Source organism: Balaenoptera borealis (assembly GCF_965194805.1).
Source record: "Balaenoptera borealis genome assembly, chromosome: 13".
NCBI lineage: Eukaryota > Metazoa > Chordata > Mammalia > Artiodactyla > Balaenopteridae > Balaenoptera > Balaenoptera borealis.
Genome location: NC_138870.1, coordinates 4,955,764 through 4,983,265, shown reverse-complemented (window position 1 = coordinate 4,983,265; position 27,502 = coordinate 4,955,764). Strand labels below are relative to the sequence as shown.

Below are 27,502 nucleotides of genomic sequence, written 5' to 3'. Positions count from 1 at the left end.
TGAGAATAAAGAAATAAAAGGTACTACATTTATTTTGTACAATACAGTGGTTACAAGTAACCAGATCTATCTATACATACCAATATAGAGCTCCAAGAGATATGTAATAAGTGAAAATACAGAATACAGACAGCTTGATATTTTGTACATTTTAAAAACACCAGAACGATACCGTTGTTCCCTTATGACACTAGGTGGCCCCGTGAAGGGTGGATGGGTGTACAGACTCGCGGTGCTGGCTGCCTCTGTAGAGAACAGGAGGAAACAGGACAGCGACAGCTGCTTAAGGGAGCTTGGCTTACAGCGCAATGTGTTATTTCTTTTTAAGAAAAAGGGGGAGCGGTATTACTTCTGGATGGCGGGGATGTGGACGTTTATGATCTGTCCTTTTTGGTTACTTTCCAGCTTTTCGTCTGCAGTGAACTTCCTCTGTGCTCGACCACGTGCTGTGTTCCAGTACTGGCACGAACACGGGCAGCGCTGGACACACTAGGAACGGCATGATCCTGAACTTGAAATATGACTACACGTGATTTTAGCCTTAACTGACAGCCTCAGTCCTACCCTCTTGTGAGCTGAGACTCACAGCATTCATCAACGTGATAATTTAAAAGCAAACTGCATGGAAAACACGTTCTCCATTTACATGAGGGCCTCAGAGCGACCCATCTTTTGTACAGAATTAAGGTAACCAAACTCCCTTTTCTCCAGTGCCATCTGGTGGAAAGGAGAGGAAACCTCATCTGTACCTTCCACAAAAAAACCACGGTTCTTTTCAGTGAAGCCTCTCTTTTATTCTGGGGCTACTGTGAAGCAGCCGTTTACTTTCTTTAGCGCCGTCTTCAAACTAAATTCTTCAGCCTACAGGTTAGATAAGAAAGATCTGCTCTCTTCTCTTCCTCTGCTCAGATTCCTGCTTTAAAAATTCTGTAATCAGATGATGCTTCTTCCTCACGAGACTATTCTGCAACCGCAATCCACATTCATCTGCATCTCAAACCCTCCAGAGTAAACAATTCCAACAGTTGATTTCTGTATTAAACATCTAGTGTCGTTTGCTTTTACATAAACTATGACGGCAAGCATTTCTCCTTTAAAGGACTTTTTGAATATAACATATTTTCACTTAAGTATGGAGTGGCAATTACAAATAGTTCCCTCTTCCAAGAACTAGATGAGACAGTAAAAAAGAAAACATACAGTATCTTACCAAGAGCCAATAAAATAGGCTAGATTTTTCAGACATTAAAGAAAAATACCAAAAACACCAGGATATTAAAAAAGCAAAAAAACCCATAGTAACAGGATTATTGATCCCCCAATTTGCAATACTGAGTTCCTTCATCCATTTACAATCCAGAGATGTCACTGAGCAGGGCGGTAAAATCACCCTGGAAAATTCCAACTGTACTCACAAAAAAGAAGTCAATTCCCGATGGTTCTCCATTAGTGTTTCATGTGGCCCTGATTCCATTCGAGCTTTATAACCTGCTATAACGGACAGCTTTTTAACTGTTTCCAAGTCTGCATTAGCAGAGAGTGGAAATAAAGTCAAAGGCACTCCCTCAGAGGCTCACATTTTTTAGATTTCGATGCAGATTTAAATTTAGTGAGTTTTGGTCACCCCGGTCAGGTGGCCCTGTAGGTTCACACACACACACTGGGTGGTTGGTTTCACTTCTCCTTTCTCAAAGTTTATGATAAAGACACTCATCCCTGTATTGGGGCTGACTGATGTGAGTTCGGACCTGCTCAGGGTCACTGGGAAGGAACACTTAAGGTCGGTCAGGAAATAATCCAACAGGCTTCTCATGTAGGCGCCGTGACTCACAACTAAGACACTGGCCACTAACCCTGGAGCGCCGCTGTCCGAATGAAACTTGGAGGCACAGTTTTTCCCTAAAGGAAATATCTCTGCCAAAGAACTTTCCAGACAGTCGCTCGGGGCTTCCTGGGAAAACTGTTCATTCTGACCTGCTTCTTTCAGGATCAGCTGACAAAGAAATTCAAAGAAGTCTTTTCCACGCATTTTCACCTACAAGGAAAGAAAAAAAAAAGGTGAAATAAAGTGACATTAATGACTGTTTTAAGACATAAGCAGAACTGAGTTTTTCTACACGTCAGCGTCAGTGACTACAGAAGCAGATGAAACGCTGTGTTTCTATTCATTCAATCAGTGTTTCCACAGACGCTGGTAAGTAAGTGCCCACCTTATTTCTGGACCCATGAAAGCATTTTGGGGACAAAGGTGAGTAAGATACAATGACTAATTCCTGACTTCAAAGCACTCGGAGTCTAGCTGGGGGAATCTACAAGCAAACAGAAGCCCATAAAACAGCAGGAAACTAGGAATACCTAGGGAAACTGCATCCGGCACTTCCGTTCAATCAGAACAACAAGGATAAAAAGCCTTCCCTCACTAAACTAATACAAAGTCTTTACAAGAAAATTATGAAAATTAAAAATGGGGGGGGGGAAATCAGAAATAACACAACTCAAAAGCAGAACACTCCAGAGCAATGCAAGCAGGGCTACGACGTCACCTAGAGAGGCAGGCGCAGGAGAGGCCTGATGGTCTTGCCACGCAAGTTGCCGGGTTTTGCCCGCCATCCCGCTGGCCAGCACCATGCCTGCTTCACCGACTCCACTGCCACTGCGAAGGTTACTGCTCCCTTTTCAAGGAGTTTTCTTAACAGACCCATCTAATAACCCATTTCCTCAAATCCATTATCGGTAATGACTTAAGAGAAAGACAGGACAGCTTAAAAGGGGAAAAAATGGTATGGTGCAGAGTTGTTTTGTGAACCAAACAACTTCCAAACTGCTTAGCTACAATTCAGAAACATCTTCGAGTCAAGATTGCAGCTACTTTGACACTGACACGCTCATGGACGCGGCGACTTTCCCCAGGGCTACGTACCTGGTCCAAGGTCTCTCCTCCGGGCGGTGTGAACACAGGGCACTCCTGCCCAGCTGCTTTGGCCATGGCCCTTAGCTCACTCAGCGGCCAGCCTTCTGCAACCCCGTATTTCTGCAATGATCCAACAGACAAAAAGGCCTCAAAGGAATTTGCAATACAACAACTAAGTACATGTTTATGGCAAATTCGGAACAATCATTCTGGGGATAAGCTTAGATTTCCTTGGCTTACTTTATCCTGTCTCCTCGGAGAAAATGCACACCCAGATCCATGTGACTTCAAAGCTCATTAGCTTTTTCGATTCATAAAAATTGAGTCTTAGCAAAGGACACGCAAGTCACAAAGGAAATGCAAATGGCCAATAAACATAGGAAATCTACCTCACTAGGAATCCAGAGTGTGAAAACTAAAATGACACCTTTCATAAGTTATTAAATCAGAAGACCACAGAGATCACTAATAGCCAGTGTTGATGTGGGAAAAACTCTCTCCTAGATCATTCATGGGAGTATAAATTGGCACAGATCTTCTGGAAGGAAATGTAGCAATACATACAAAAGTCCTTTTAAAAAGTACACACTCAGCAATTCCATTTCTAGGAAATGTATGAGATAATGTGTGTGAAGGATCAACTACAAAGATGTTTATATTTTAACATTATTTACATCGGTGGAAAATCTAGTCACAACCTAGATGTCCTAAACTAGGTCAGTAGTAGCTTGGTTAAACACATGATGCAATAGCAATATCTTAAGAATACAAGAGACATTAATTATGTGATCATATTGATGTGCATTTATGGGCACTGAAAAACACAGTACGTGAGACAAGCCAGTTAAAAAACAATGCATAGAGTAGGATTTCATTTCGAAAAACATATACACAAACAGATAGACAGACAGATAAAAACAGACAAGGAAAAAGTCAGGAGCACACATACCAAAATATTCAGTGTTTGTGTGTGGTAGAAATTTTAATTGTATTTTTTTCCAAAGTGTTCTTAGTTTTAATTCCCTACAATGACAATGGATTACTTGTATAAGAAAATATTGAAAGAGACAAATGGTCACTTATGGTTTGCACTGATGATGCCAAAAGATTCTACCACCACCATCAGATAAGAAATCCAATAGTGAAATATTACTTTTTTATAAGAATACATGCACACTTTACCAGCTGCTCTTCCAATCTTCAAGCCCAATTTCTTACACTCTTAATTATATCTGGAGCAACCTAACTATTACAAAGAGGGCCATTAAAAGCCATCAGTTGCTTTGTTTTCACAGGAGTGGAAACAGCCATTTGCTGAATACTCCAAACGCTTTGCTGGGCAGTTAGGAGAGGACGGGCGGCTGCACAGCTCCCACCCTTGCTGAGATCGCGGGGTGGTGGGGTACCAAGCAACCGCAAGCGGAAAAGTGCCGACATGGAGAGAGACTGACAGATACGGCAGGGATGTCTAATCTGGACTCGGGAAACCACCGAGGGCCAAAGCCTCTGGCGAGTGGAAGCTGGCCAGGCCTGGGAGCAAGCATTCCAGGCAGAGTGGAGGACAGATGCGGAGGTTCAGTGAGCACAGAGCACGGGGTGTTCGGGAGACTCCGGAAAGAGGCTGAGAGGCGTGTGACCAGTGGTCCAGAGCACGGACTCCAGGCCCAGAGGCCTCAGTGTGAATCTGAACTCTGCCATGAATGAGCTCTGGGACCCTGGGCCTGGACTTGACCTCCATGTGCCTCGGTTTCTGCTTCTGTAAAACGGGGGTTAAGAAATAAGGTTTTTACATCTTCCCGGCACCGGGGTTCTTGTGAAGATGAACAAGCCCGCGGCTCTTGGAACAGCGGCGGGATGCGGTGAGCACGGCGCCAGTGCCCACTCATGTGACCGCTAAACCCAGGCACTGAGCACCCGGCAAGAGGCAGGAGGCAACAGATCAGACCCCGCAGCTCCCAAGAGCCGGGTCAGAGTTATGACAACTCCTGAGGGTAGAAGAGAAGCAGTGAACCCGTTTATACAGGGGTGTGGCAACCAAATTTTGCAAAGATTGCTCTGGCTGCAGCGTGCAGATCAGACTGGAAAAGCGGGGAGCAAGTCAGAAAGCAGGAGAATCACTCTCAGTGACCCAGGCGACAGAGGGTGCCGAGCGGCGGGAGGAGGGCAGCGGGGGGCACGTGGAGGAATGAAGCGTTCGGGAACTACTCAGAGGCGGCGCGGACAAGACGAGGACAGGACGTGCAGAGCGAGAGACAGGGAAGGGCCGGCAGGAGGGTTTCAGCCACCGCGGGGAGCAGGGCCACGTGGACAGGGGAGTGCGTTCCACTGGGCGGATGCGGCCGCGGGGCAGCTGAGCCACAGGCAGCTCGGTGTGTGTGTGCAGCTCAGGGAAGGGCCATGGACCGAAATCACTGGAGAGGGTGAAGTTACTCAGGAGAGAGCACGGATGGAGAAGGGATGGCCCAGCCGATGACAGCGCTTTCTCCTTCACGTGATGACAGGCCCCGTGCAGCGTTCCACTGAACTCAGGACATTTTCTTCTTTTAATCTATTCAGCGTTAGTTTTGGGGATAGGTGTCGTTTTCGTTTTGTTTTGGCCGCGCTTTATTTTATTTTATTTTTTTTGGCCACAAAGCACGGCTTGCGGGATCTTAGTTTCCCGACCAGGGATTGCACCCGCGCCCTCAGTGGTGAATGCGTGGAGTCCTAACCACTGGACCGCCAGGGAGCTCCCAGGACATTTTTCTTGAACAACGTTCGAGCACTGGTTCCTGGGCACAGAGTGAGCCTTTCCAGGGAGCGCTCGTGCTGCAGCTCTAGTCTACATGCTGAACTATTACAGTGAACACACGCAGGTTATGAAAAGCAGCTCTGTGAAGATGTCCTGGCCACGCTGCTACGCTTCTCTCCAGGGGTAGAGGAAACCACAGGGCTGGCAGGAGAGCAAGCAGCTTACAGGCCAGCGTTACAGAGTGCACCAAAAACACTGCTCGAGGAGGAGACTTGGGGCCAAATCTCAGATCCGAAATTGCCGTCTTTTAGCTAAATCACAGTTTCAGGAAGATTCATTTCTGGTAAAGTATACAAAGTTGGCATAAAGAAGTCTATTCATGCTTATAATTATGGGGTAGGATTAGGAGACTGGGAAGAGAACTTTTCACCTTTAACTTTAAACTCTTCTGTACTAAGTTCTCACAAGTATGCCTTGCTTTTATAATTTAAGATACCTCTTTCCTATGATTTTAATAATCAAATAAGACACTATTTATGAGAGTAAGTAACAGTAACTGCCACACACTAGATTCTTCATGTAACAGCTGATATCACATCCCTAGCAGGTAGGCATTTAATTTCTAGCCATGGGATAAACTGAGTTGGTTTATTGATAATTTATGGTAAAAGAACAATATGTAAGTTACTTACCCTTTCTCGAAGTCTTGAATCATACTTTACTGTCATATCTTTGCAAAATTTGCTCTTCTCCAAAATTCCATGCACGGTCTGCAAATCAAAAGACAATTATCTCTTTTCTCATAAAAATAATCATTCTTGGGGAATTCCCTGGTGGTCCAGTGGTTAGAACTCTGCACTTCCACTGCAGGGGGCCTGGGTTCGAAACCTGGTCGGGGAACTGAGATCCCACAAGCTGCACACGCAGCCAAAAAAAATATCATCCTGGGAGTGTTCAGGATGGTAACATAGGAAGACACTGAACTCACCTCCTTCCAAGGACAAGGAAAACCCCATAAGGCTAACAGCAGATTTTCCAGTAGAAACCTTACAGGCCAGAAGGAAGTGGCATAACATATTCAAAGTGCTGAGAATTCCAACTAAGAATCTTTTCTCTATCCAGCAAGGTTATTCAGAATTGCAGAAGAGATCAAGAGTTTCCCAGAAACAAAGCTAAAGGAGTTCGTCACCACTAAACCAACCCTAGAAAGAAAGAAATATTAAGGGGGGAATGCCCTGGTGGCGCAGTGGTTAAGAATACACCTGCCAATGCAGGGGACATGGGTTCGAGCCCTGGTCCAGGAAGATCCCACATGACCCGGAGCAACTGAGCCTGTGCACCACAACTACTGAGCCTACACTCTAGAGCCTGCGAACCATGACTACTGAGTCCACACACCTAGAGCCCGTGCTCTGCAACAAGAGAAGCCACCGCAATGAGAAGCCCGTGCACCACAACGAAGAGTAGCCCCTGCTCACCTCAACTAGAGGAAGCCCACACACAGCAATTAAGACCCAATGCAGCCAAAAATAAATAAATAATTAAATTTATTTTTTTAAAAAAAGAAATATTAAGGGGACTTCTTTAAGCTGAAAAGAAATGGCACTAATTAATAATAAGAAAACATATGAAAGCAAAAATCTCACTGGAAAAGGTAAATAATATAATAAAGGTAGTAGATCAATCACTTATAAAACAAAGATGAAGGCTGAAAGACAAAAGCAGTAAAATTACAATAATTAGTTAAGGGATGCATAAAACAGAAAGATGTAAAATGTGTCATAAAAAGTATAAAGCATGGCAGGGAGGAGTGAAAAGCTAGTTTGGGAATGTGTTCAAATTTAAGTTGCTTAAATTTGGCCAACTTAAAACAGGCTACTACTCATATAGGATGTCATATGTGAACCTCATAGTAACCACAAAGAAAAAATTTACACTAAATACACAAAAGAAAATGAAAAAGGAATCTAAACATAACGCTAAAGAAAACCACCAAACCACAAGGGAAGAGAGAAAGAGAAGAAAGGAGCAGAGAGGAACTACAGAAATAGCCAGAAAACAATTAACAAAATGGCAATAAGTACATACCTCGCAATAATTACTTTAAAGGTAACTCAACTAAATATGCCAATCAAAGATACAGAGTGGCTGAATAGATTAAAAAAAAAAAAAAAAGAGCCATTTATGGGCTGCCTACAAGTGACTCACTTGAGAACAAAGGACACACATAGACTATAAAAAGATGGGAAAAGATATTCCATGCAACCAGGAATGAAAAGAAAGCTGGAGTGGCTACACTCATATCAGACAAAGTAGACTTTAAAACAAAGATTGTAATAAAAGACAAAGGGAGCATTACATGATAAAGGGGTCAATCTAACAAGAAGATATAATTTTATAAATGTATATGCACCCAACAGAGGAGCACCAAGATATTTAAAGCAAATATTAACAGACTTAAAGAGAGAAACTGAGAGCAGTACAATAATAGTAGGGGACTTTAGCACCCCACTTACACAAATAGGTAGGTCATCCAGACAGAAAATCAGTAACATCAGTCTTAAATAATGGATTAATAGATATAAACAGAACACTCCATCCAAAAGGAGCAAAATATCATTCTTAAATGCACATGGAACATTCTCCAGGATAGATCACATATTAGGTCACAAAACAAGTCTCAATAAATTCAAGAATACTGAAATCATAACAAGCACCTTCTCTGACCACAACTGTATGAAACTAGAAATCAAGTACAAGGAAAAAAAAAAAACAGGAAAAAACCACAAAAATGTGGAGGTGAAACAACATGCTACTGAACAACCAATGGATCATCGAAGAAATCAAAGGAGAAATCAAAAAATACCTAGAGACAAATGAAAACAGAAATACGACATACCAAAATCTATGGGATGCAGCAAAAAGCAGTTCTGAGAGAAGTTCATAGCAATACAGGTCTACCTTATGAAATAAGAAAAACCCCAAATGATCTAACTTTACACCTAAAGGAACTAGGAAAAAAAAAGAACAAAGTCCAAAATTAATAGACAAAAGGAAATAATAAAGATCAGAGTGGAAATAAATAAAATAGAGACTAAAAATAATAGGAAAAATATCAACGAAAATAAGGGCTGGCTCTTTGAAAAGAGAAACAAAATTGACAAACCTATAGCTAGACTAACCAAGAAAAAAGAGAGAGGACCCAAATAAATAAAATCAGAGATGAAAGAGGAGAGGTTCCAACTGAAAACACAGAAATACAAAGGATTGTAAGAGACTACTACAAACAATTATATGCCAACAGATTGAACAATCTAGAAGAAATGGATAAATTCCTAGAAATTTCAATGATTTTAAGACTAAATCATTAAGAAATAAAATATATAAATAGACTGATTACTAGTAAGGAGACTGAATCAGTAATCTAAAATCTTCCAACAAACAAAAGCCCAGGACCAGATGGCTTCACTAACCACCTGGAACGCTACAAAACATTCAAAGATTCAATACCTAACCTTCTTGAAATCTTCCCAAAAACTGAAGAGGAGGGAAATCTTCCAAACACATTTTACAAACCTAGAATTACCCCTGATACCAAAACCAGAGAAGGACATCACAGAAAGAATTATGGCCAGTATCCCTGAAGAACATAAGATGCAAAAATCCTCAACAAGATATTAGCAAACCAAATCCAACAATACATTAAAAGGACCATAAACCATGATCAAGTGGGATTTATTCCAGGGATGCAAGGATGGTTCAACATATGCAGTCAACTAACATGGTACACCATATTAACAAACTGAAGGATAAAAATCACATGATCATTTCAATAGATGCAGAAAAAGCATTTGACAAAATTCAACACCGATTTATGATAAAAAAAAAAAAAAACTCTCAACCAAGTGGGTATAGAGGGAACATACCTCAACATAATAAAGGCCATATATGACAAGGCCACAGCTAGCATCATACTCAACGGTGAAAAGCTGAAAGCTTTTCCTCTAAGATCAGGAACAAGACAAGGATGCCCACCATCACACTTTTATTCAATATAGTTTTGGAAGTCCTAGTCACAGCAATTAGGAAAGAAAGAGAAATTAAAGGCATCCAAATTGGAAAGGAAGAGGTAAAAATGTCACTGTTTGCAGATGACATGATACTATATGCAGAAAATCCTAAATACTCCATCAAAATACTATTAGAACTAATAAATGAATTCAGTAAAGTCACAGGATACAAAATTAATATACAGAAATCTATGGTGTTTCTGCACACTAATTAGTGAACTATCAGAAAGAGAAATTAAGAAAATAGTCCCATTTACAACTGCATCAACAAGAATAAAATACCTAGGAATAAATTTAACCAAGGAGGTGAAACCTGTACACTGAACACTATGACACTGATGAAAAAAACTGAAGACACAAATAAATGGAAAGATATTCTGTGTTCATGGACTGGAAGAACTAATATTGTTAAAATGTCCACACTACCCAAAGCAATCTAGATTTGATGCAATCCCTATCAAAATTCCAGTGGCGGTATTTCACAGAACTAGAACAAATGATTCTAAAATTTGTACAGAATCTCAAAAGATTCCGAATAGCCAAAGCAATCTTAAGAAAGAACAAAGCTGGAGGAATCATGCTACCTGATTTCAAACTATACTATAAAGCTACAGCAATCAAAACGGTATGGTACTGTCACAAAAACAGACACATAGATAAATGGAATAGAATAGACAGCCCAAAAATAAACCCTCGTATATATGGACAATTAATTTACAACAAAGGAGCAAAGAACACACAATGGAGGAAGGACAGTCTCTTCAGCAAATGGTGTTGGGAAAACCAAGCGGCTACATGCAAAAGAAGAGACTACACTACTATCTTATACCCGACACAAAAGTTAACCCAAAATGGATTAAAAGACTTGAATGTAAGGTCTGAAACCATAAAGGTCCTAGAAGAAAACACAGGCAGTAACTTCACTGGCATTAGTATTTGCGATGTTTTTGTAGATCTGACTCTAAAGACAAGGGAGAAAAATAAACAAGTGGGACTACATTAAGCTAAAAAGCTTCTGCATAGCAAAGGAAACCATCATCAAAATGAGAGAGCAACCTAATGAATGACAGAAGATAACTGCAAATCATATATCTAAGGGATTAATATCCAAAATATACAGATGATCCTTGACTATGGGTTTGAACTGCACAGGTCCACGTATCCATGGATTTTTAAAAATACATATTACAGTACAGTACTACACAATCCTCAGATGTGGAACCGTGGATACACAGGGCTGACTGCAAAGTTATATGCAGATTTTTGACTGCAAGGAGGGTGGGGGCCCCGAAGCCACACACTGTTCAAGGGTCAACTGTATAAAGCTGCGTGCCACAACTACTGAAGCCTGAGCGCCTAGAGCCCGTGGTCCGCAACAAGAGTAGCCCCTGCTCACCACAACTAGAGAAAGCCAGGGTGCAGCAACAAAGACCCAACGCAGCCAATAAATAAATAAATAAATAAATGGCTTATTTTCATAAATAACATTTTATTAGAACTCAGCCATTTATGTATCATTTATGGCTGCTTTCACAGTACAACGGCAGAGTTCACAATTGTGACACAGACCATACAGCCCACAAAACTTAAAATTTAACTAACTAGCCCTTTACAGAAAAAGGTTCTAGTTCATTAGTTCTCCGTTCAGGTGTGTCTAAATTGGTTTTAAACCCATCCGTTGAATATTAATTTCAGTTATCTTTTCAGTTCTAGAATTTGCATTTGGTTCTTGTTTGTAATTTCCAGTTCTCTGCTGAAATTCTCCATGTCATTTTTATCTGTGCATTCAATGATTATTTTAAAGGCTACATCTGATAACTCCAGATACCGGATAACTCCTGTGGCTCTTTCTGCTGCCTTTTGTTTTTGCTAATTTTTGTTCATGTTTCCTTCTCTCATTGTGTACCTGGTTACTCTGACAAGAGACACTGTATTTGCCAAACGGTAGAAATAATTAAAGTCCATAGTCTGCCTTGTTTTTTAACTCCCTTCCAAAAATCAGACACTGTTTTACACCGTCAATATTTGTTTATATTTACCTATACCTGTACCAATTTCTTTTGCTCACTATTCTTTTCTGAATCTCAGACATCTCTTCTGGAATTACTTTCCTTCTTCAATTATCCTTTGAAAGTTTCTTTCTAGCTTGTTTGTCTGAAATGTCTTCACTTCACCTATTCTCTAGAAAATGTTTTGCTGTATAAAACTCTAGATTAATCTTTATTATCTCTCAGCACATCAAATTATTGTTGATATTGACACATTTGTTGATAGTCTGATATTGGTCTTTAATGGATAATGTTTTTTCCTTCATAGTCTTTGGAGTTTTGCAATATTGCTGTAAGTGTAGATGTGTGGGTTTCTTTTTTTAATTCTGACTGGGATATTTTTACACTTTCTGGATCTGATATTTTGCTATCTTTCAATAATTCTGTAGTTTATTAACTGTGACCTCTTCGAATATTGCCTCTTTCCCATTCTCTCTGATACTTCCTCTCGAAAGACGACAGACCTCCTCATCACATCCTTCTGTCTTAGTCTTATTTTTAATCTATTTATCACACTGTGCTACACTTCAGTTGCTATCTTACATTTATCTATAAGCAAATGACCATTTCAGCTCTATCTAGTCTATAATTTAGTACAGCCACTGAGGTTTTCATTTTTGGATCAACTTTTTCCATATTTTAAGTAAATTTTATTGAAGTATATTTCAAGCGTACAGGTCACTGAGTTGTGACAGATCTAAGTACCGCGAAAATCAAGACAGAGAGAAGAAGTCTATCAGCCGAAATGATTCCTTCGTGCCCTTGCCAGCCAATGCCTCCCACTCCTGGCCCCCCGCCCGCACTACCTGCTTTATGTGTTCTAGAGTCTCATGTAAATGGAATCACACAGTCTGCACTCTTCCACATCTGCCTTCTTTTGCTCAGATACTCTTCTGGGGACTCCTCTGTGCTGCTGATGAGTTGTATTCCACTGTATGAATACACCGTGTTCATTTATCCATTCACCTACTGATCAACACGTGGGTTGTTTCCACTCTCTGCCTATTACAAATAAAGTTGTCATAAAACATTTGTGTACAAGTCTTTGTGTGGACATATATTCTTACTTCTCTTGGATAAATTTCTGGGATTGAAACTGTTGGATCATACAGTTAGTGTATGTTTAACTTTCAAACTGTTTTCCAAAGTAGCTGTTCCACTTTACATTCTCACCAGCAACGTCTTGAGTTCTAGTTGTTCCACATCCTTTATCTTTCTAATTTTAGCCATGCACACGTTGTGTAGTGGTATCTTACTGTGGTTTTAATATGCGTTTCTGTCACGATCAATTATGCTGAGCACCTTCTCATCTGTTTACTGGCTTTCCCCATATCTCACTTTGTAAAGCACCTGGTCAAATTCAAATCTTTTGCCTATTTTAAAGTGGGCTATTTGTCTAATTACTGAGTTGGAAGAATCTTATATATTTATACAGCTAAGAGATATATATTGATAATACACACATATGTGTCAGATATATACACATGTATTACATACATGTAACACACGTTTACAATTTTCTCCCAATCTGTGTCTTGTTTATGCTTTGTTCCAAGATGCCTTTATAAAGATTTTTCCTGTTTCCTTATAGAATTTTCATAGATTTAGCTTTTAGATTTGTTCTATGAACACCTGCAAGTTAGTTTTTGTGGACTGTGTGAGGTAAGAGTCACATGTCATGCTTTTCTGCATGGATGGTCCATTGTTTCAACACCCTTTATTGAAAAGACCACTGTTTCGACCACGGAATTACCTTGGCATCTGTGTCAAAAGCCAATTGACCAAAAAGACTAAACGAAAACAACTGACCATATAAGTGTGGGTCCCTCAACTTGTGCTTGAAAGAAAAAGTCTTTACTTTGCCTTAATTTTTGGAAGTATTTTCACTGGGTATGTATTTGGAGATTTCTGAGTCATTATTTCTCCAAAATCTATCTTTTTACGTTCATACTCACCCTCACCCTTCTCCCCACTTCCCCTCTGAGACTTCAACTACATGTATATCGCACTGCTTGATACTGTCCTCAACGTCACTGAGACTCTTCACTTTCCCTTCTTAGTCTTTTTTCTTTCCACAGTTAATTTTGGAATGTTCAGTTTCCACGTCTTCATGCTCACTGACGTCTTCTTCTACAGTGTCTAACCTACTGTTAATCCCACCCTATGAAATTTTCATTTCAGAATACTGCATTTTTCACCTCTAGAAGATGAAATTTGGTTCTGCTGTCTCCTACTTCTCACCTCATGCTCCTCTGAGGACAGTTTAGCCTCACTATTAAGGTGTAATATGCTCTCTGTATCCAGCAAAGCCTCCACTTGTGCTGGTGGGAATTCTGACTCCCCACCCTGTGTGAGCCCCAGGAATCGAGTGGACGACCGCCCGCCAGTGACCTTTTCCCTCCCGCCCGAAGCCGTGTTTCCTGCCCTCATGCAGTTTCAGCCACACGTGTGCAGATTAACCAACCGTCCAACAAAGAATCACGGGGATCCCTACACATATGTCTGTAGAGTTTTCTCTGTGCAGCTCTCTCTCCAGCACTCTTCCCCACAAATTTTAGTTACTTAAACTCCCCAAATTCCAAGCTTTGTCCCCTCAATCACTGAGACCACCGTCCTCTATTTGGCTTCTTCTGCCAGAGTCTGGGAATTGCTTCAGCTGGAAAACCAGGACGATCGAGGGCTCACCTGTTTTGTTTCACTTCATTCGGGGATCGCAGCCCACGCTGCCTGAAGTCCAATGTCTGAAAACAGTTGCTTCACAGATTTTGTCCTGTTTGCTAGTTGTTTATGGGGGGAGGCTACATTCCAACCCTGTTATTCCCCCACGGTTGCCACAAAAGCCTCCTTCCACCGAGCTTTTAGAAGCTGATTTGGTTCTTTCTTAAATCTCTGGGATCATTTTTATAGTAATCTGTTCCTTAAAGGTATTTCACACGTCTTTTATTTCTTTAGAGTAACATAGTTGTTTTTCAAACTGTATCTGGATTCTAAAATCTGACATCTCTGTGGTGTTTCCACTGGCTCTCTCTCACGACACCTTCTTTTGCGTTTTTATAGGCCTTTTGTTAGACATTTTCCCCAAGCTACTCTAACTTAAAAACTACCACAATAAAACAAAGCACAAAAGTAAAATGAAGGGAAAAGAAGTAAGTTCTGTCAGGGAGAGGAGGGCTGGGGGTGATGTCTCGTGCAAGTTAATTCCCTGCGGACTCTGGCAGCAAATGTTTCAAGGTTACAACTGCTGAGACTTTTGACTCATCAGCCTCAGCCTTGACTCTAAGCTCACCTGCTTTGTCCTCACGAGGTCACTGGAGAAAACGTGAGTAAACTTCACATTATTAAGAAATATACCAGCAGCAGCTGCTTGTTTAAATCCAGTTTCTGAAAGAGGCTCATCTATTCCTTGTCCTGTGGTATTAAGAGAAAGAACAGTAACATTCAAATATATGTATATATATATGGAATGCAATAAAAATCACACCTAAGAGAATATAAAGAGCATTTATCTATATTTTATTAAAAGATTTCCTTGGGTACTTTTCCACATAACTTTTCAGAGAACTGAAAGCAAGCAAAATTAAGCTAGGATCCTGTAAAGGCTCTTCTGTATCTCCCAGAAGAATGTTTGCCTGGCGAGAACTGGGTAATGGGGAGGTTGTCCCAAGCTCTCCCCCCTCACATCGCCCGTCACTTCACCATGTGTTTTATTAATGCTGCTCCCAACCTTACGTTTTCACCTCAGCTGCGGCATTTGGGTAGTCGGATCATCACCTAGAAAAGTTTTCCTTCTTTATCTCCATTGTTTGAATTCAGTAACGTTCAGTATTGCAAGTCATTCTCAATAAAAGCTGACAAGTCTTCTACTGATTTAGAGCGAATAACAGGTCAGCCAATGACTCAACACACAGGAAAATAATCTGTCATGAATGAGAGTCGGTAGAAACAACAAGTAACAGATTTGGAACCACTAATACGTCAGACGTGTGAATCAGCAGAGACTGTAAACTGAGTCACAAAAATAAGCGACAAAAAGCGATCAAAAACCAGATAGCTTTCTAAAAGAACCAGACAGATCTTTTAACAATGAAAAATGGAATTGCTGAGGAGGGAAAAAAAAAAAATCTCTCAGTGGATAAAAGGAGATTCATTAAGCTGAGAAGCTTCACGAACCCGAAGGCAGGGCTGAAGCTGTCCCCTGGCACAGACACGAGGAGATGGAGCACATCACAGATGTGTTAGAGACACGGAGAAAGGACGAGGATTCCTAAGTACCTCAGTGGGAACTCCAGAAAGACAAGAGAGAAAATGGAGAACAGAAATGAGGGAAGACATAAAACTACAGATGAAGGAAACACGACATACACCAAGAAGGATAAATTACTAAAAAAAAAAAAAAAAAAAGTACCTTCCTCGATTTAGTAAGAGAAACTGTAGAATACCAAAATAAAACACAAAGACTTTAAAAGCAGTTACAGAGAAAGACAGATACCCACCGTGGGACACCATTTGGATGAGAGAAGACTTCTGAAGCCAAAAAGCAGCAGATAAATAGCTCCCAAGAGCTAAGAGAATGTGAGTCTAGAACTGACTGGACTAAAAAAGACTAAGGAGAATAAAAACAGAATCGTCTGCAATAGAATCGACTGAAACTATCTTTACCACAAGCTGATTTACACAAGAGGACTTTTCAAAAAAGACGTTTCAGGAATGAAGGTCTGAGACGCAAAAGAAACGGTCAGGAGAGAAACTGGCAAATACAGATGTCAACCTAAACAAACACTAAGGAACAAATTAAATAATAATGCCTACATTGCATGGTTAAAAAAGGACAGGACTGAGATACTAAATGGCAGCACATACTTTGTATTTTTCAGGAGAGATGATATTTCTCTTACACTTGGTTAGGCACAAATGGTAAAGATATAAAGGCAACCATCAAAAGGATAGAGATGGCTCATTTCGAGGCCAGTAGGGAAAGTAAGAGTGGGTTGGATAAAGAAAAGGAAAAGAAAAGCAGGCACCTGAGATGTAAAGGTGAGTGAGAAGGAAAGGACTAGATAAAGAAGGGAGAAAAGAACCACAAAGGAAAAGTCCAAACACACCAGAAACCAGAGTCAATGTGGACAGACCACTCTCACCAGTTAACAGAAAGACTGTATTTTTTTTTTTTTTTTAAAAAGAATCAAAATCAGCTGCCTACCATTTACAAGGTAACACTTAGGACATCAGTACACAGTAGGGTTGAACAGAAAGGGATAGGAAAATATATACCAGGCAAATCCCAACCCCAAACAGCCGGAGTTGCCATATCACTCTCAGAAATGCAGACTTTATGACAAAAGTCTTAGTAAGGATTGTGAAGATCACTATAAACAATCAGTGTTCCCATTCACCAGGAAGATAGAGCAATTTTAAAACTTGTATGTGCCTAACAAATTAGCCTCTAGCTGTATAAAAGCAGAACACATAAAGCACAAGTTGACAGAACTTCAGGTGTTAAAGGATAAGCTGGCCATCACAGTGGGAAATCCAACATATTTCACTCATAAACTGACCCTTAGGTCATACAGGCAAATGAGTAAATTTACAAAATTAGTAAAGTATGGAAGATTTGAACAACAAAACCAAGGTTAAGTATCTGATATAGAACTCCACACCCAACAATTAGAAAACAGATTTTTTTCTCAAACATACAGTAGTAGGTTTATAAAAACTGACCATGCTAACCAATTTCAAAGACGTATTATCAAATAAACCATATTGTCAGAACACAAAGCAATGACACTGGAAGTCAATCACAAAAGATGAAGAACAAAACCCAAAAGCCCACTCATTTGGAAATTTAAAAAACAGTTCTAAATAACTCATGGGTCAATGAAGAAATCATAATGGAAATTTAAGATACTTGGTGCTGAATACTTATCAGATTACGACAAATCAAAACTGCAGGTATGTGACAAAAAAATGGTACTTAGAAACATATAAGGCTTGAGGGTTTTAAAAAAAATAAAAAGGAGGCTATAACTTAAAGAACTAAGCATCTAACTTCCAAAGTTAGGAAAACACAAAACAGACCTACAAAACAGGTGTGAACATGGAAAATTTTATTCATGTTTTACCGTCAGCTTCGAATGAAATGAGACAAAGGAGCAGGGCCCACGGACAAGGCGGTACGGGACGTCAGCCCAGAGGATGCTCTGGGTGGGGCCCAGGTCAATAGGAAATAGAGGTGCGTTTAATTATCAGACTGGTTTCCAGAAGAGGGAGGCAAGCACATGGGGTATGAAAATCAGCTTCTGCAAACCCCAGATGTCCCTAGCCCCAAAATATAAAACTAAATGCTTGTATAATCCAAGCAGAGAAATAGCATGTCTAGCTGAAAGATATTCTTTAAAAGCCAGACCAGCTGGATCACAGGGAGATTAAAAGATCTGAACCCAAATGAACAGAACAAGGCAGGGGGCAGGGGAGAGTCTATTCAGAATAAAGTAACAACCCCATGTGAGAACAGGAATTCTCTTTTTAAACCATTTCTTTGTTACTACTAAAAATAATATAAGTATCTTAGCAGAAAAATACCATTAACAGCAGCCAGTAAATTTCTGTTTCCAAATATGAAATCATTTAAAATCCTGGCAGATGTATTTTAAGACAACTAGACTCAATATAACTCCTTAATCAGCTTCGAAGCTGCCCACGAACAACTTGGAGCACTGTTCTTTACATCTAATTCACTCAAGAGACTTACTTCTCTTGCTTACCATCTGCTCTGATCATATTTCTGTAACCATGATGATTTAATTCCGTAATCCCAGTTCACAGCCCAGAGTGGCCCCCGTCCACCCTACCCCACCGGATCTGATTAACCCATATTTCACATTAACACTAACAGAGAGAGCTAAAATAAGAGTCAGAGCATACCAACCTTGAAGGATTTTCTCCTTGTTAAGTCTTGTTTCTCCACTAAAACAGGGAGGGAAAAAAGCCTTTATTACCAAATTAGGTTATTTTTGAAATGAGAAAAAAAAAATCAGCAACAAAAGGTAATGATACTTGTAAAGACAGCATATTGTACAAACGTCAGAATCTAACCTGTAAAGATAAAATTTATTCTAAACTACTATCTGCAATCATCTATTCTATGTACCTAATCGATAAGCTAAAATTTCAAATTGCCCCAAATTAAAATGTATAGATCAACAATCTTAAGTGAACTGAAGGTAGAAAATACTATTTTAAAAGTAGTATATGTACGTATAAAAAATTTTTGTTAAATAATCTTCTTAAATATGTTGACCAAAACTACTCCCACAGGCATCGGGACCAAAACACGACAGCTGGTCCATCCGTCCGTCCGCTGGGCTGAGCGGACAGGCGCGAGGGACCGAGAGCGGAGCGCAGAGCTGCAGACCCCGGCCCTGCCTCCTCAGTCCTGGAGCTGCTCAAGCTGCTCCACTTTGCAACACCGAGCAATTACAAAAGCAAACCCAACCCATTCTGAAGCAACCGGGAGAGCGAAGGGGGGAAGTGGTGTCGCAAAGCAACTGGATTGAGGCTGGAGGGGGAAGGTGCGGGTGAGGGCACCTGGACCAGACCAGACGACAGAGTGCACCCACAATGAAAGCAGTCGTCAAATACACAGAAAGCTCTCCGGGAGGACCCCGCAGACACTTCTCCGAGCTCTTTTTATGTGATGAGACTGAACCCAGAGATGCTCGAGACCGGCATCTCCTGGAGGTGGGAGCTGGCGTGTGCTGTGCGGACACTGGACAGAGAACTGGAAACGGTGGGGGGAAACATCCCACAGGCCTCTTCAGACGCAGTTATCGCCTCATCTGGAATCAACTGTCTCCACAGCCCACGTCCACACCCTTCCATGTCGGTGAGAGGTGAAAATCCGTGAGGGGAAACCTCGCTGCCATCGATCGGGCCCAGGAACAAGACTGCTCCCGGCGCTACACTCACCAGCTGGGTTAAGCTCAATGCCTCAGCCTCCTCATCTGTAAAATGGGGATAATAAATGGTCCCAACCTCACAAGATTCTCGGGATGATTGGGTGAACACAGGTAAAGCATCCAGAACACTGCTTAGCTTTAGGAAGCACTCAGTAGTTGTATTTATAAGTCATTTTTGGACAGACTATATAGATATCAAAGACTTAATGCATTTTTAATCTTTTAAAAATTATGAAATAAATAGTAAATAATATAATGATAAACCCAGCAGCACGTTACACCACCCAAGTTAACAGATCACTGCCAGCCTCCAGGACCCCGTCCCTGTCCATCACGATGTACCTCCTCCCCAGTGGGTCCAGGACCCCGTCCCTGTCCATCACAATGTCTTCCCTCCCCAGTGGATCCCCTGCCAGGACCTTTGCCTGCGCAAGTGCTCACCTTTCCTCTTCGCTTTCCTGCCCATGTGCAGCATAGATTAGTTCGCCTGTTGTTGAACTTTACAATGACTTGCTTCTTACTCTATGTGGTTTTCTGTGTTGCTTCTTTTGCTCAACATTTTGGGAGATACACCAATGCTGCTGAGTGTGGCCGCACTTGATTCTCGTTTTTACTGTGTAAACTCCACTGTAAGCATGTACTACAATGTAGCACGTGGTCCCCTGGGACAGACACTTAGGCTGCTGCCAGCTCCGGGCTGCACTGCCATGAACAGGTTTGTTCGGAGCGCAGCAGGCTCTCTAGGGCAGTGGTTCTCAACAGCATGGTCCCTGGACCGTCATCACTGGCACTGCCTGGAAACTCACTGGAAATGCAGCGTCCCAGGCCCCACGTGCCCCCAGACACACTGCATCAGGAACTCCGAGGTGGCGGCCCCGCAGTCTGTCTTCATAAAACCGCCAAGTGATGCTGATGCATGCTCACGTTTGAGATCCACTCAAGGACGGCTAAGTCTTTCTGCGAAGCAAGTTCTGTTGCAATACAGTCATACCCATACGCCTATTTATCGTTTATGACTGTTTTCACACTCTAATGGTGGAAATGATCAGTTCAGACAGACCATGTGGCCTGCAAAGCCTAAACTATTCACTCTCAGGGGTTTGTTGAGCCCTGCCTAGCGACCTACACCCAGCACTACAACTGCGGGGCCATGGCGCATCCAGCTTTATTCGTTAACACCAAAGCGGTTACACCAATCGCTACCACTCTGCAGCGTTCCACACCCTCACCATCATGTGACAGCTTTCAATTTGTGCCAAAATGGCACCTGAACACTTTACCTCACCTTGACTTTAATTGGTATTTCCCCGATTACCATGAAGGCTCATCACTCCTGCTTTGTTTTTAACGTGAAGCACTAGTTTAAAAAGAAAAATATCTCACGTGGGATTGATTCACTCAGATCCAGAAAGGAATGCCATCAGACCTTAGTCAGAATCACAAACTCGGGTCTCTGCCTGGAACCTTGCCTCTCGTTTATAAAAACAGTTGTTTTTCAACCTCACCTAGAGCACAGGTTCTCAAACTTGAGTGTGTCTCAGAATCCCCTAGGGGTCTTATGAAAACAAAGACCACTGGACCTGGCCAAAGTGTTCTCATTCTTCAAGACCCAACACAGCCAGATGGCTCCTTGAAGTAGCCTTCCCTCTCCAGCACCATTCCCTACCGCCCCATCCCATTTAACTACCCCAACTCTGCGCTCCCATTTTTCCCGGCACTACTGTAGTTACCCTCTGTACTACGCTAGTTAACTTTTGTAGTCATGCATCTATCCTGGCCCCAGTTCCTTAAAAGGCACGGCCAGAGGCTGCATCACCCTAACATGCCTGGTACCTGGAGAGAATCCTGGGAAATAACAGAACCTCAGTGTACATGCTCTTTGGATGGAGGGTCATCTGGAAATATCCACCAAAATGACAAGTCTGTTTACCCTTTGATCCAGCAGCCCTATTACTGGAAATGCTTGCATTCATCTAGATTTAAAAGAATATCTGCTACAGTATAGTTCTAACAGCAAAAGATGGTAAATAACCTAAATTCCGTTTAGCAGGGAACCCGTTTCTTTAACAAATAAACAGTGGGACATCTACCTGATGGAATTCAGTGCGGCTGTGTCTGCTGGAGAGTGATTTATGTAAAGAGATGGAAAAATCACCAAGACATATTCAGCAGAAAAAGCAAGGTACAGAATGATATACAAAGACTGCTAGCTTTTTAGAAAGGCAGGACAGGGACTTCCCTGGTGGCACAGTGGTTAAGAATCCGCCTGCCAATGCAGGGAACACAGGTTCGAGCCCTGGTCGGGGAAGATCCCACATGCCGCGGAGCAAGTAAGCCCGTGCACCGCAACTACTGAGCCTACGCTCTAGAGCCCGCAAGCCACAACTACTGAGCCCTTGTGCCACAACTACTGAAGCCTGCGCGCCTAGAGCCCGTGCTCCGCAACAAGAGAAGCCACCACAAGGAGAAGCCCGAGCACTGCAACAAAGACCCAACGCAGCCAAAAATAATTTTAAAAAATAGAAAGAAAAAGAAAGGCGGGACACAAGAGTAAACGTTTGCATCTGCACGAGAGATGCCGGGAGGACGCAGAGGCTGTGGTCACCTGCAGGGTGAGAGGACAGAAGACTCAAGAGAACTGTTCTGATTTCTAAACATGTGGACGTAGTGGCTTAAAAAATATACGACAAGTGAGTGAAATTACACAGCACTACTAGCCACTCACTTGCCAGTATTATCATTCTTGAGGTGAGTATTAATAAAAGATGTCTTGTAGCATTCCAAAACCCATTCAGAATCGTATGAAATGGATATGAAAGAGATTAAGCTCTGCGGTTCAGATGAACAAAGCATCCAGGGAAGTGATGGGGAAGGCATTGCTTCTCATACAGAAAACAGTTCCCAAACACGGGATCCACGTCCTGTCTGTCTCAGCCTCACAGTCCTGCTGAGACCAAGAATAAAAGGGCTGTACTTCACTTCTGTACGAGTGACGTCCTCTTTAGACAATGGCTTTGTAACCAATTCAATTACCAGCAAAATTCAAAGAACGCCTCCCTGACCCCCAATCCCGTATTTACTTTTATACGGAAACCTCAGAAGGTTTGGCCCACTTACTGTGGATCACAAGCTCTCTCGCTCATTGTACAAATTTAAAATCAAGGGTGAGAAGAAATTTAATAATTACGCCAGACCAGGTCTTTACAAATCACACAAATGATTTGCCAAGATGATAACTTTCTGTATGCTTACTGAAAAGGTAGCTCAAGATTTTAACTTAATCCCAATAGCTGATTTGATCAAGGATTCAGAATAAAACATTATATCATCAAAATGTCATCCTATTAAAAAATAGAATCCCAGTACTTCAATAATTTGAAACAGTACTGCCCCAGCATCTCACCAATTTCAGCGAAAGGAGAAAAAATAGCTATAACATAATAAAAGATTTCCTTTAGCTATAAGTCAGTAGAGACTGCTACAGACATCAGTGCATTATTAATAATCATTAGTGTTCTACTGGGCATTTTTTGCTTTCAAATCACTTTATAAACATTATAGTGTAAGAATATAGAAAGAGAATTTTTTTCCAAAAACGTGCACAAATATTTAGCCTTACAGCTTTTATCAGCTTTTTCGAGAGGTCTGTACAAATCCTTGAAGCAACTGTTTAGTTTGTTTGGGGAGTGGGAAAGAAAAGTGGGTGGCTAAAATAGGTTTACTATTAAGCTACTTCCCTAACCAAAGCTTGGCTTGTAGCAGTGGCAGGGAAGGTAAGGGGAGTGGAAAGGTCAGAGGAATATATTTTAAAGGAGTCAGGAATAACAGCACTCATTTTCAAAACCTGCAGTGTGATTCAGTTCCAAGACAGACACCCGACTCTGCGAGAACGCAAACACTTAGGCCAAGAAGTCAAGTCTTATGACCAGCCATTTAAAGGCCTACAAATATGCACCATTTATTTTGTGGATTATCATGCTGTTCTTCCCTTAAAAAGACATGTTATTTTGTTAGTTCTGGTTTGTATTCTATAGCATTTCTCTAGAAATCATATAGAAAGCTTAATTTCCCAATCACATCCTTTTAAATAAATCAAATTCCACGGACCAGTACTCGGTTTGCTGCAGCAGAGACAAATCATGGGAAGTCAGTATATATTGGGGGCAAGTTTTCAAAATAGATGTGCTTTGGTGTACACAGGAATGGAGTGTACTCACCTGATATTTAATCATGAATATACAGCTTTATCCTAATTCCTCCACACCAATTAATTCATTTGAAAATGAATTAATAATTTGAAAACATAGAAGATTTCAAGCGCTAGTAACATGGAGAGTTTCACTGGATGGTCTGGGGGCAAAAATGTAAAATACTCAATTCATGATATATGTTTGTCTATATGTAGATTAGGCCTAGTTGCATGGCTCTCCCAGTTAATCAACCCTACTCCCAGAAAACAAATATCCCAGTAACATAACAATTACATGCATCTTTTTTTTTTTTTTTTAATGGATGGCATATTCTTTTTTTTAAAATTTATTTATTTATGGCTGTGTTGGGTCTTCGTTTCTGCGCTAGGGCTTTCTCCAGTTGCGGCAAGCGGGGGTCACTCTTCATCGCAGTGCGCAGGCCTCTCACCGTCGTGGCCTCTCCCGTTGCGGAGCACAGGCTCCAGACGCGCAGGCTCAGTAGTTGTGGCTCACGGGCCTAGTGGCTCCGCGGCATGTGGGATCCTCCCAGACCAGGGCCCGAACCCGTGTCCCCCGCATTGGCAGGCAGATTCTCAACCACTGTGCCACCAGGGAAGCCCAATTACATGCATCTTGATAAAAGTTTACAGATGATCCAATATTCACTTGGCCTGCTTTATTAACACACAGAACAATGACTAGCATTCAAGAAGACTAAGTGCCGACAGAGGCAGAGTCAGAAAAACCAATCAGTTTTGCTGTCAATACCTACACTGATTCATCATTTTTAAGTAGTTAAAAGTAAAGGAAATTTAGTTTGTAAAAATGTTTAAAGAGCTAGCTATAAAAACGGAAGTGAAATGGGATGGTTTTGCAGGCAACCAACTGCAAACTCCTACAAAGAACCTTTCAAGGGAACTAGGGCCTTCGATGTGCCGTGTGGGCAGTGCCGACCTGCATGTACTGGGGTTTCCAACCATGCTGCTCTAAGGCCACCAGAAGCTACCGCTCAATCAGATTAGTAGACTGGAAGTTTGAAAGGTGGGGTATTCTGTTCCAAAAATGGTACAACTGGCACTCTCCCTTTCAAGTATGACGATGAAGATCAACACACAGATGGTAACAGCACAGATTCATAAAGGATTTGGTTGAACTTAAAGAAACTGCATTTAAAAAGTTTTCTTGCATTATCCAAAAATTATCCAACTCTTAAAACACACTGATCATGCTCTCAGTTTTAAAGCATTTGACAGAGTCGGGTAATAGGAAACTCAAGGTAAATTCCCAATATTATGCTCAATGATTCAATCTTGCTGATTCCAGTAAGAGACATGACATTGAACTCTGGTGATTATCAATCAAGTTTGAAATTGTTTCTTTTCCTGAAAGAATCATCAATTTTTAGCTCTGAGAACTCTGAAGGAGAAAACTAACCCTATCAATTATTTCAACACTTCCTTTGCACTTTCCCATGAATAAAACAGAGCAAAGTAAACAATTCTTATCACTCTTCATGGTTGTATCACAGGAAATAAAAAGTAGCCTCTGAAATGGCTGATGCTATTCAAGCAACCTACAAACACTAGGTTTTAACTCTGTAAAATAGGAGGCAGAAGGGCATAGTATATAGTTAAGAGGATGGGCCGCAGTCCTACTGCCTTGGTTTAAACGCCACCGCCCCAACTTGTCATGTGACAATAAGCAAGTCACATGCCCTCCGTGTCTGTTTCCTCACTGGCAAATTGAGAAGCCAGTCTTCACCTCACCAGATTGCTGTCAGAATTTAATTACAACAGTGCCTGGCACAAACTAATTTATTAAGGCTTATTTTTAAATTAATTCCTCATAGGAATTCTATGAGGAATCCATTTAAAAAATGAAGCCCTTTTTAAGAAGCAGGGAGGGGATAAAATCCGCACTCATGTAACTATTGTCTATTAAGAAACTAAATAGGGATCATCTTGTTTTTCAAGGGGTGATTTTGCCCAGATTTTCTACGACTTCTGAGTGGCAATTATATGCCAGGCACTGGGTCAAGGCATCCAGAAACTTTAGAGGAAAGGGTAATCAAGACTCTAATTCCTGTTCTGCTACTGACTAGCTGTATGACCTTAAGAAGGTCACACGATGGTCATAAAGCCTTCTATAAAATGGAGAGGGGTGGGGTGGAGAGAGAGGAGCTCGATTTCTAGCTCAGTCATTAAAATCCTGTGAATCCTAATGGGACAACTTCAGATGGTTGCCAAGATAATCTTCCTGTAAGAACAGGACAAAAAAAGATAGCAGCTAAAGGCAGCTTGACAAGGTTAGACCATATTGCTGCTCTCCACAAGCTCCACGATGTCAAAAACGGCATCTTAGTAACCTGTAACCCTGTAACCCTTAAGTTACCTGCTGACACACAGCACCCACTCAGAATGCTGGTCCCATTAACCATACACACAAATTGGAGGACTCACTGCATTTGTATCAGAGCTGTCCTTACAGAAACAAAAGTTATTTAATTCTCAGATATATTTCTCCTCTCCACTGTGCTATACTCTTCACCTTTCTGACATTTCATTATCACACGAACCCAGTGAAGTGGGTGGGTCCTATCACTACCCCCATTTTATAAATCAGGAAACTGAGGTCGTAGAGATTAAGTCGGTAAAAGGAAGCCCGTGTTACAAGGCTCCTAGCTGCAGCCCAGATTCTAACCTACGTCGATCTTTCTCGAAAAATCTGTGCTCCTGACCTTCCTGAATTTCACCTCCCGTTAACACCGGGCTAAGAAGAGTCGGGAAGGAAAGAGGAAGAGACGTAAAGACTTGTCAGCATTTAGCTCCCTGTAACGTTATATGATAAACATATTTATTCGGGGCGATGCAGGCGGCTGAGAGCAGGGCGAGGCCCCCTGTCCTCCCCCAGCGACAGAAGGTCTGCGGAGAAGAAGCGAATCTGACACAGGCCTGGGGGGCCGAGGGGACCGAGGGGACAGGGACGGAGCCGGCGCAGAGCCTGCAGCGGAAACGTCGGCCCCGGACCAGTCACTCTGCAGACCCTGGGGACCGGCCGGGGGCAAACGCGGGGCCCAGGAGGTGCGGCGACAGGGCTGTCTCTTCCGCTTCAGCTGCCAACCGGCGGCGGGGGCCCTTGACACTCACTCCTCCCGACCTCCCTGTCCCCATCGAACGCGGGACCGCTGCCATCTGACACCTGGCTTCCCGCTCAGCGTCGCTGGGGCAGGAGGGCCGGAAGGGGGTAACTCATGGGAAACACATAGAAATCGCCAGGCCGAGCCTCGGAGGAGCAAATGGGACGGGCAGGGCGGGGCGGGTGCAGATCTTCGGTCCCCCCGCCCAGCCCGCAACACTCCACGGAGGGGAAAGGGCAGCCCGCGCCGGCCATACTCACTGCCGGACCACGGTCAGAGCGAAGCGCGTCATCCCGCCGCCGCCGGGACAGAGCGAAGCAAAGGCCGCGCGCGCCGCCCGAACAGTCACCGCACTCCGCACAAGCCGCCCGGCACTGCGCCTGCCGCACCCCGCCGCTTCCGCACCCCGCCACCGGCCGGCTCCGCTGCCATAGGCCGAGGCGGCCGCCACGTCACCCCCG

General features: G+C 42.2%; 1 protein-coding gene across 5 annotated transcripts; it reads right to left on the bottom strand.

Moving 5' to 3' along the window:
* Positions 1 to 27,461, bottom strand: TIGAR (TP53 induced glycolysis regulatory phosphatase). Of its 5 annotated transcripts, none has more exons than XM_082352900.1 (6): positions 27,302 to 27,461; positions 18,686 to 18,723; positions 15,047 to 15,168; positions 6,335 to 6,412; positions 2,921 to 3,058; positions 1 to 2,035 (listed from the first exon to the last, which is right to left on the bottom strand). In XM_082352900.1, the coding sequence occupies exons 1-6, from the start codon at positions 27,331 to 27,333 to the stop codon at positions 1,607 to 1,609; spliced, it is 837 nt and encodes a 278-aa protein (XP_082209026.1). In that variant the 5' UTR covers positions 27,334 to 27,461; the 3' UTR covers positions 1 to 1,606. The 5 variants fall into 5 exon arrangements, with proteins under 5 accessions (XP_082209026.1, XP_082209027.1, XP_082209028.1 ...); XM_082352901.1 differs by having other exon boundaries at positions 2,921 to 3,031; positions 27,302 to 27,457; XM_082352902.1 differs by lacking the exon at positions 6,335 to 6,412 and having other exon boundaries at positions 2,921 to 3,031; positions 27,302 to 27,460.
* Positions 27,462 to 27,502: the final 41 nt, after the last annotated feature.

Excerpts from the sequence above, each read along its gene's own strand:
- TIGAR (XM_082352900.1), bottom strand. The coding sequence starts at position 27,333 with ATGACGCGCTTCGCTCTGACCGTGGTCCGGCA. Across the intron at positions 15,169-18,685 it reads CAAGGAGAAAATCCTTCAAG|GACAAGGAATAGATGAGCCT; the intron begins GTTGGTATGCTC and ends TTAATACCACAG. Across the intron at positions 2,036-2,920 it reads GAGGAGAGACCTTGGACCAG|GTGAAAATGCGTGGAAAAGA; the intron begins GTACGTAGCCCT and ends CTTTCCTTGTAG.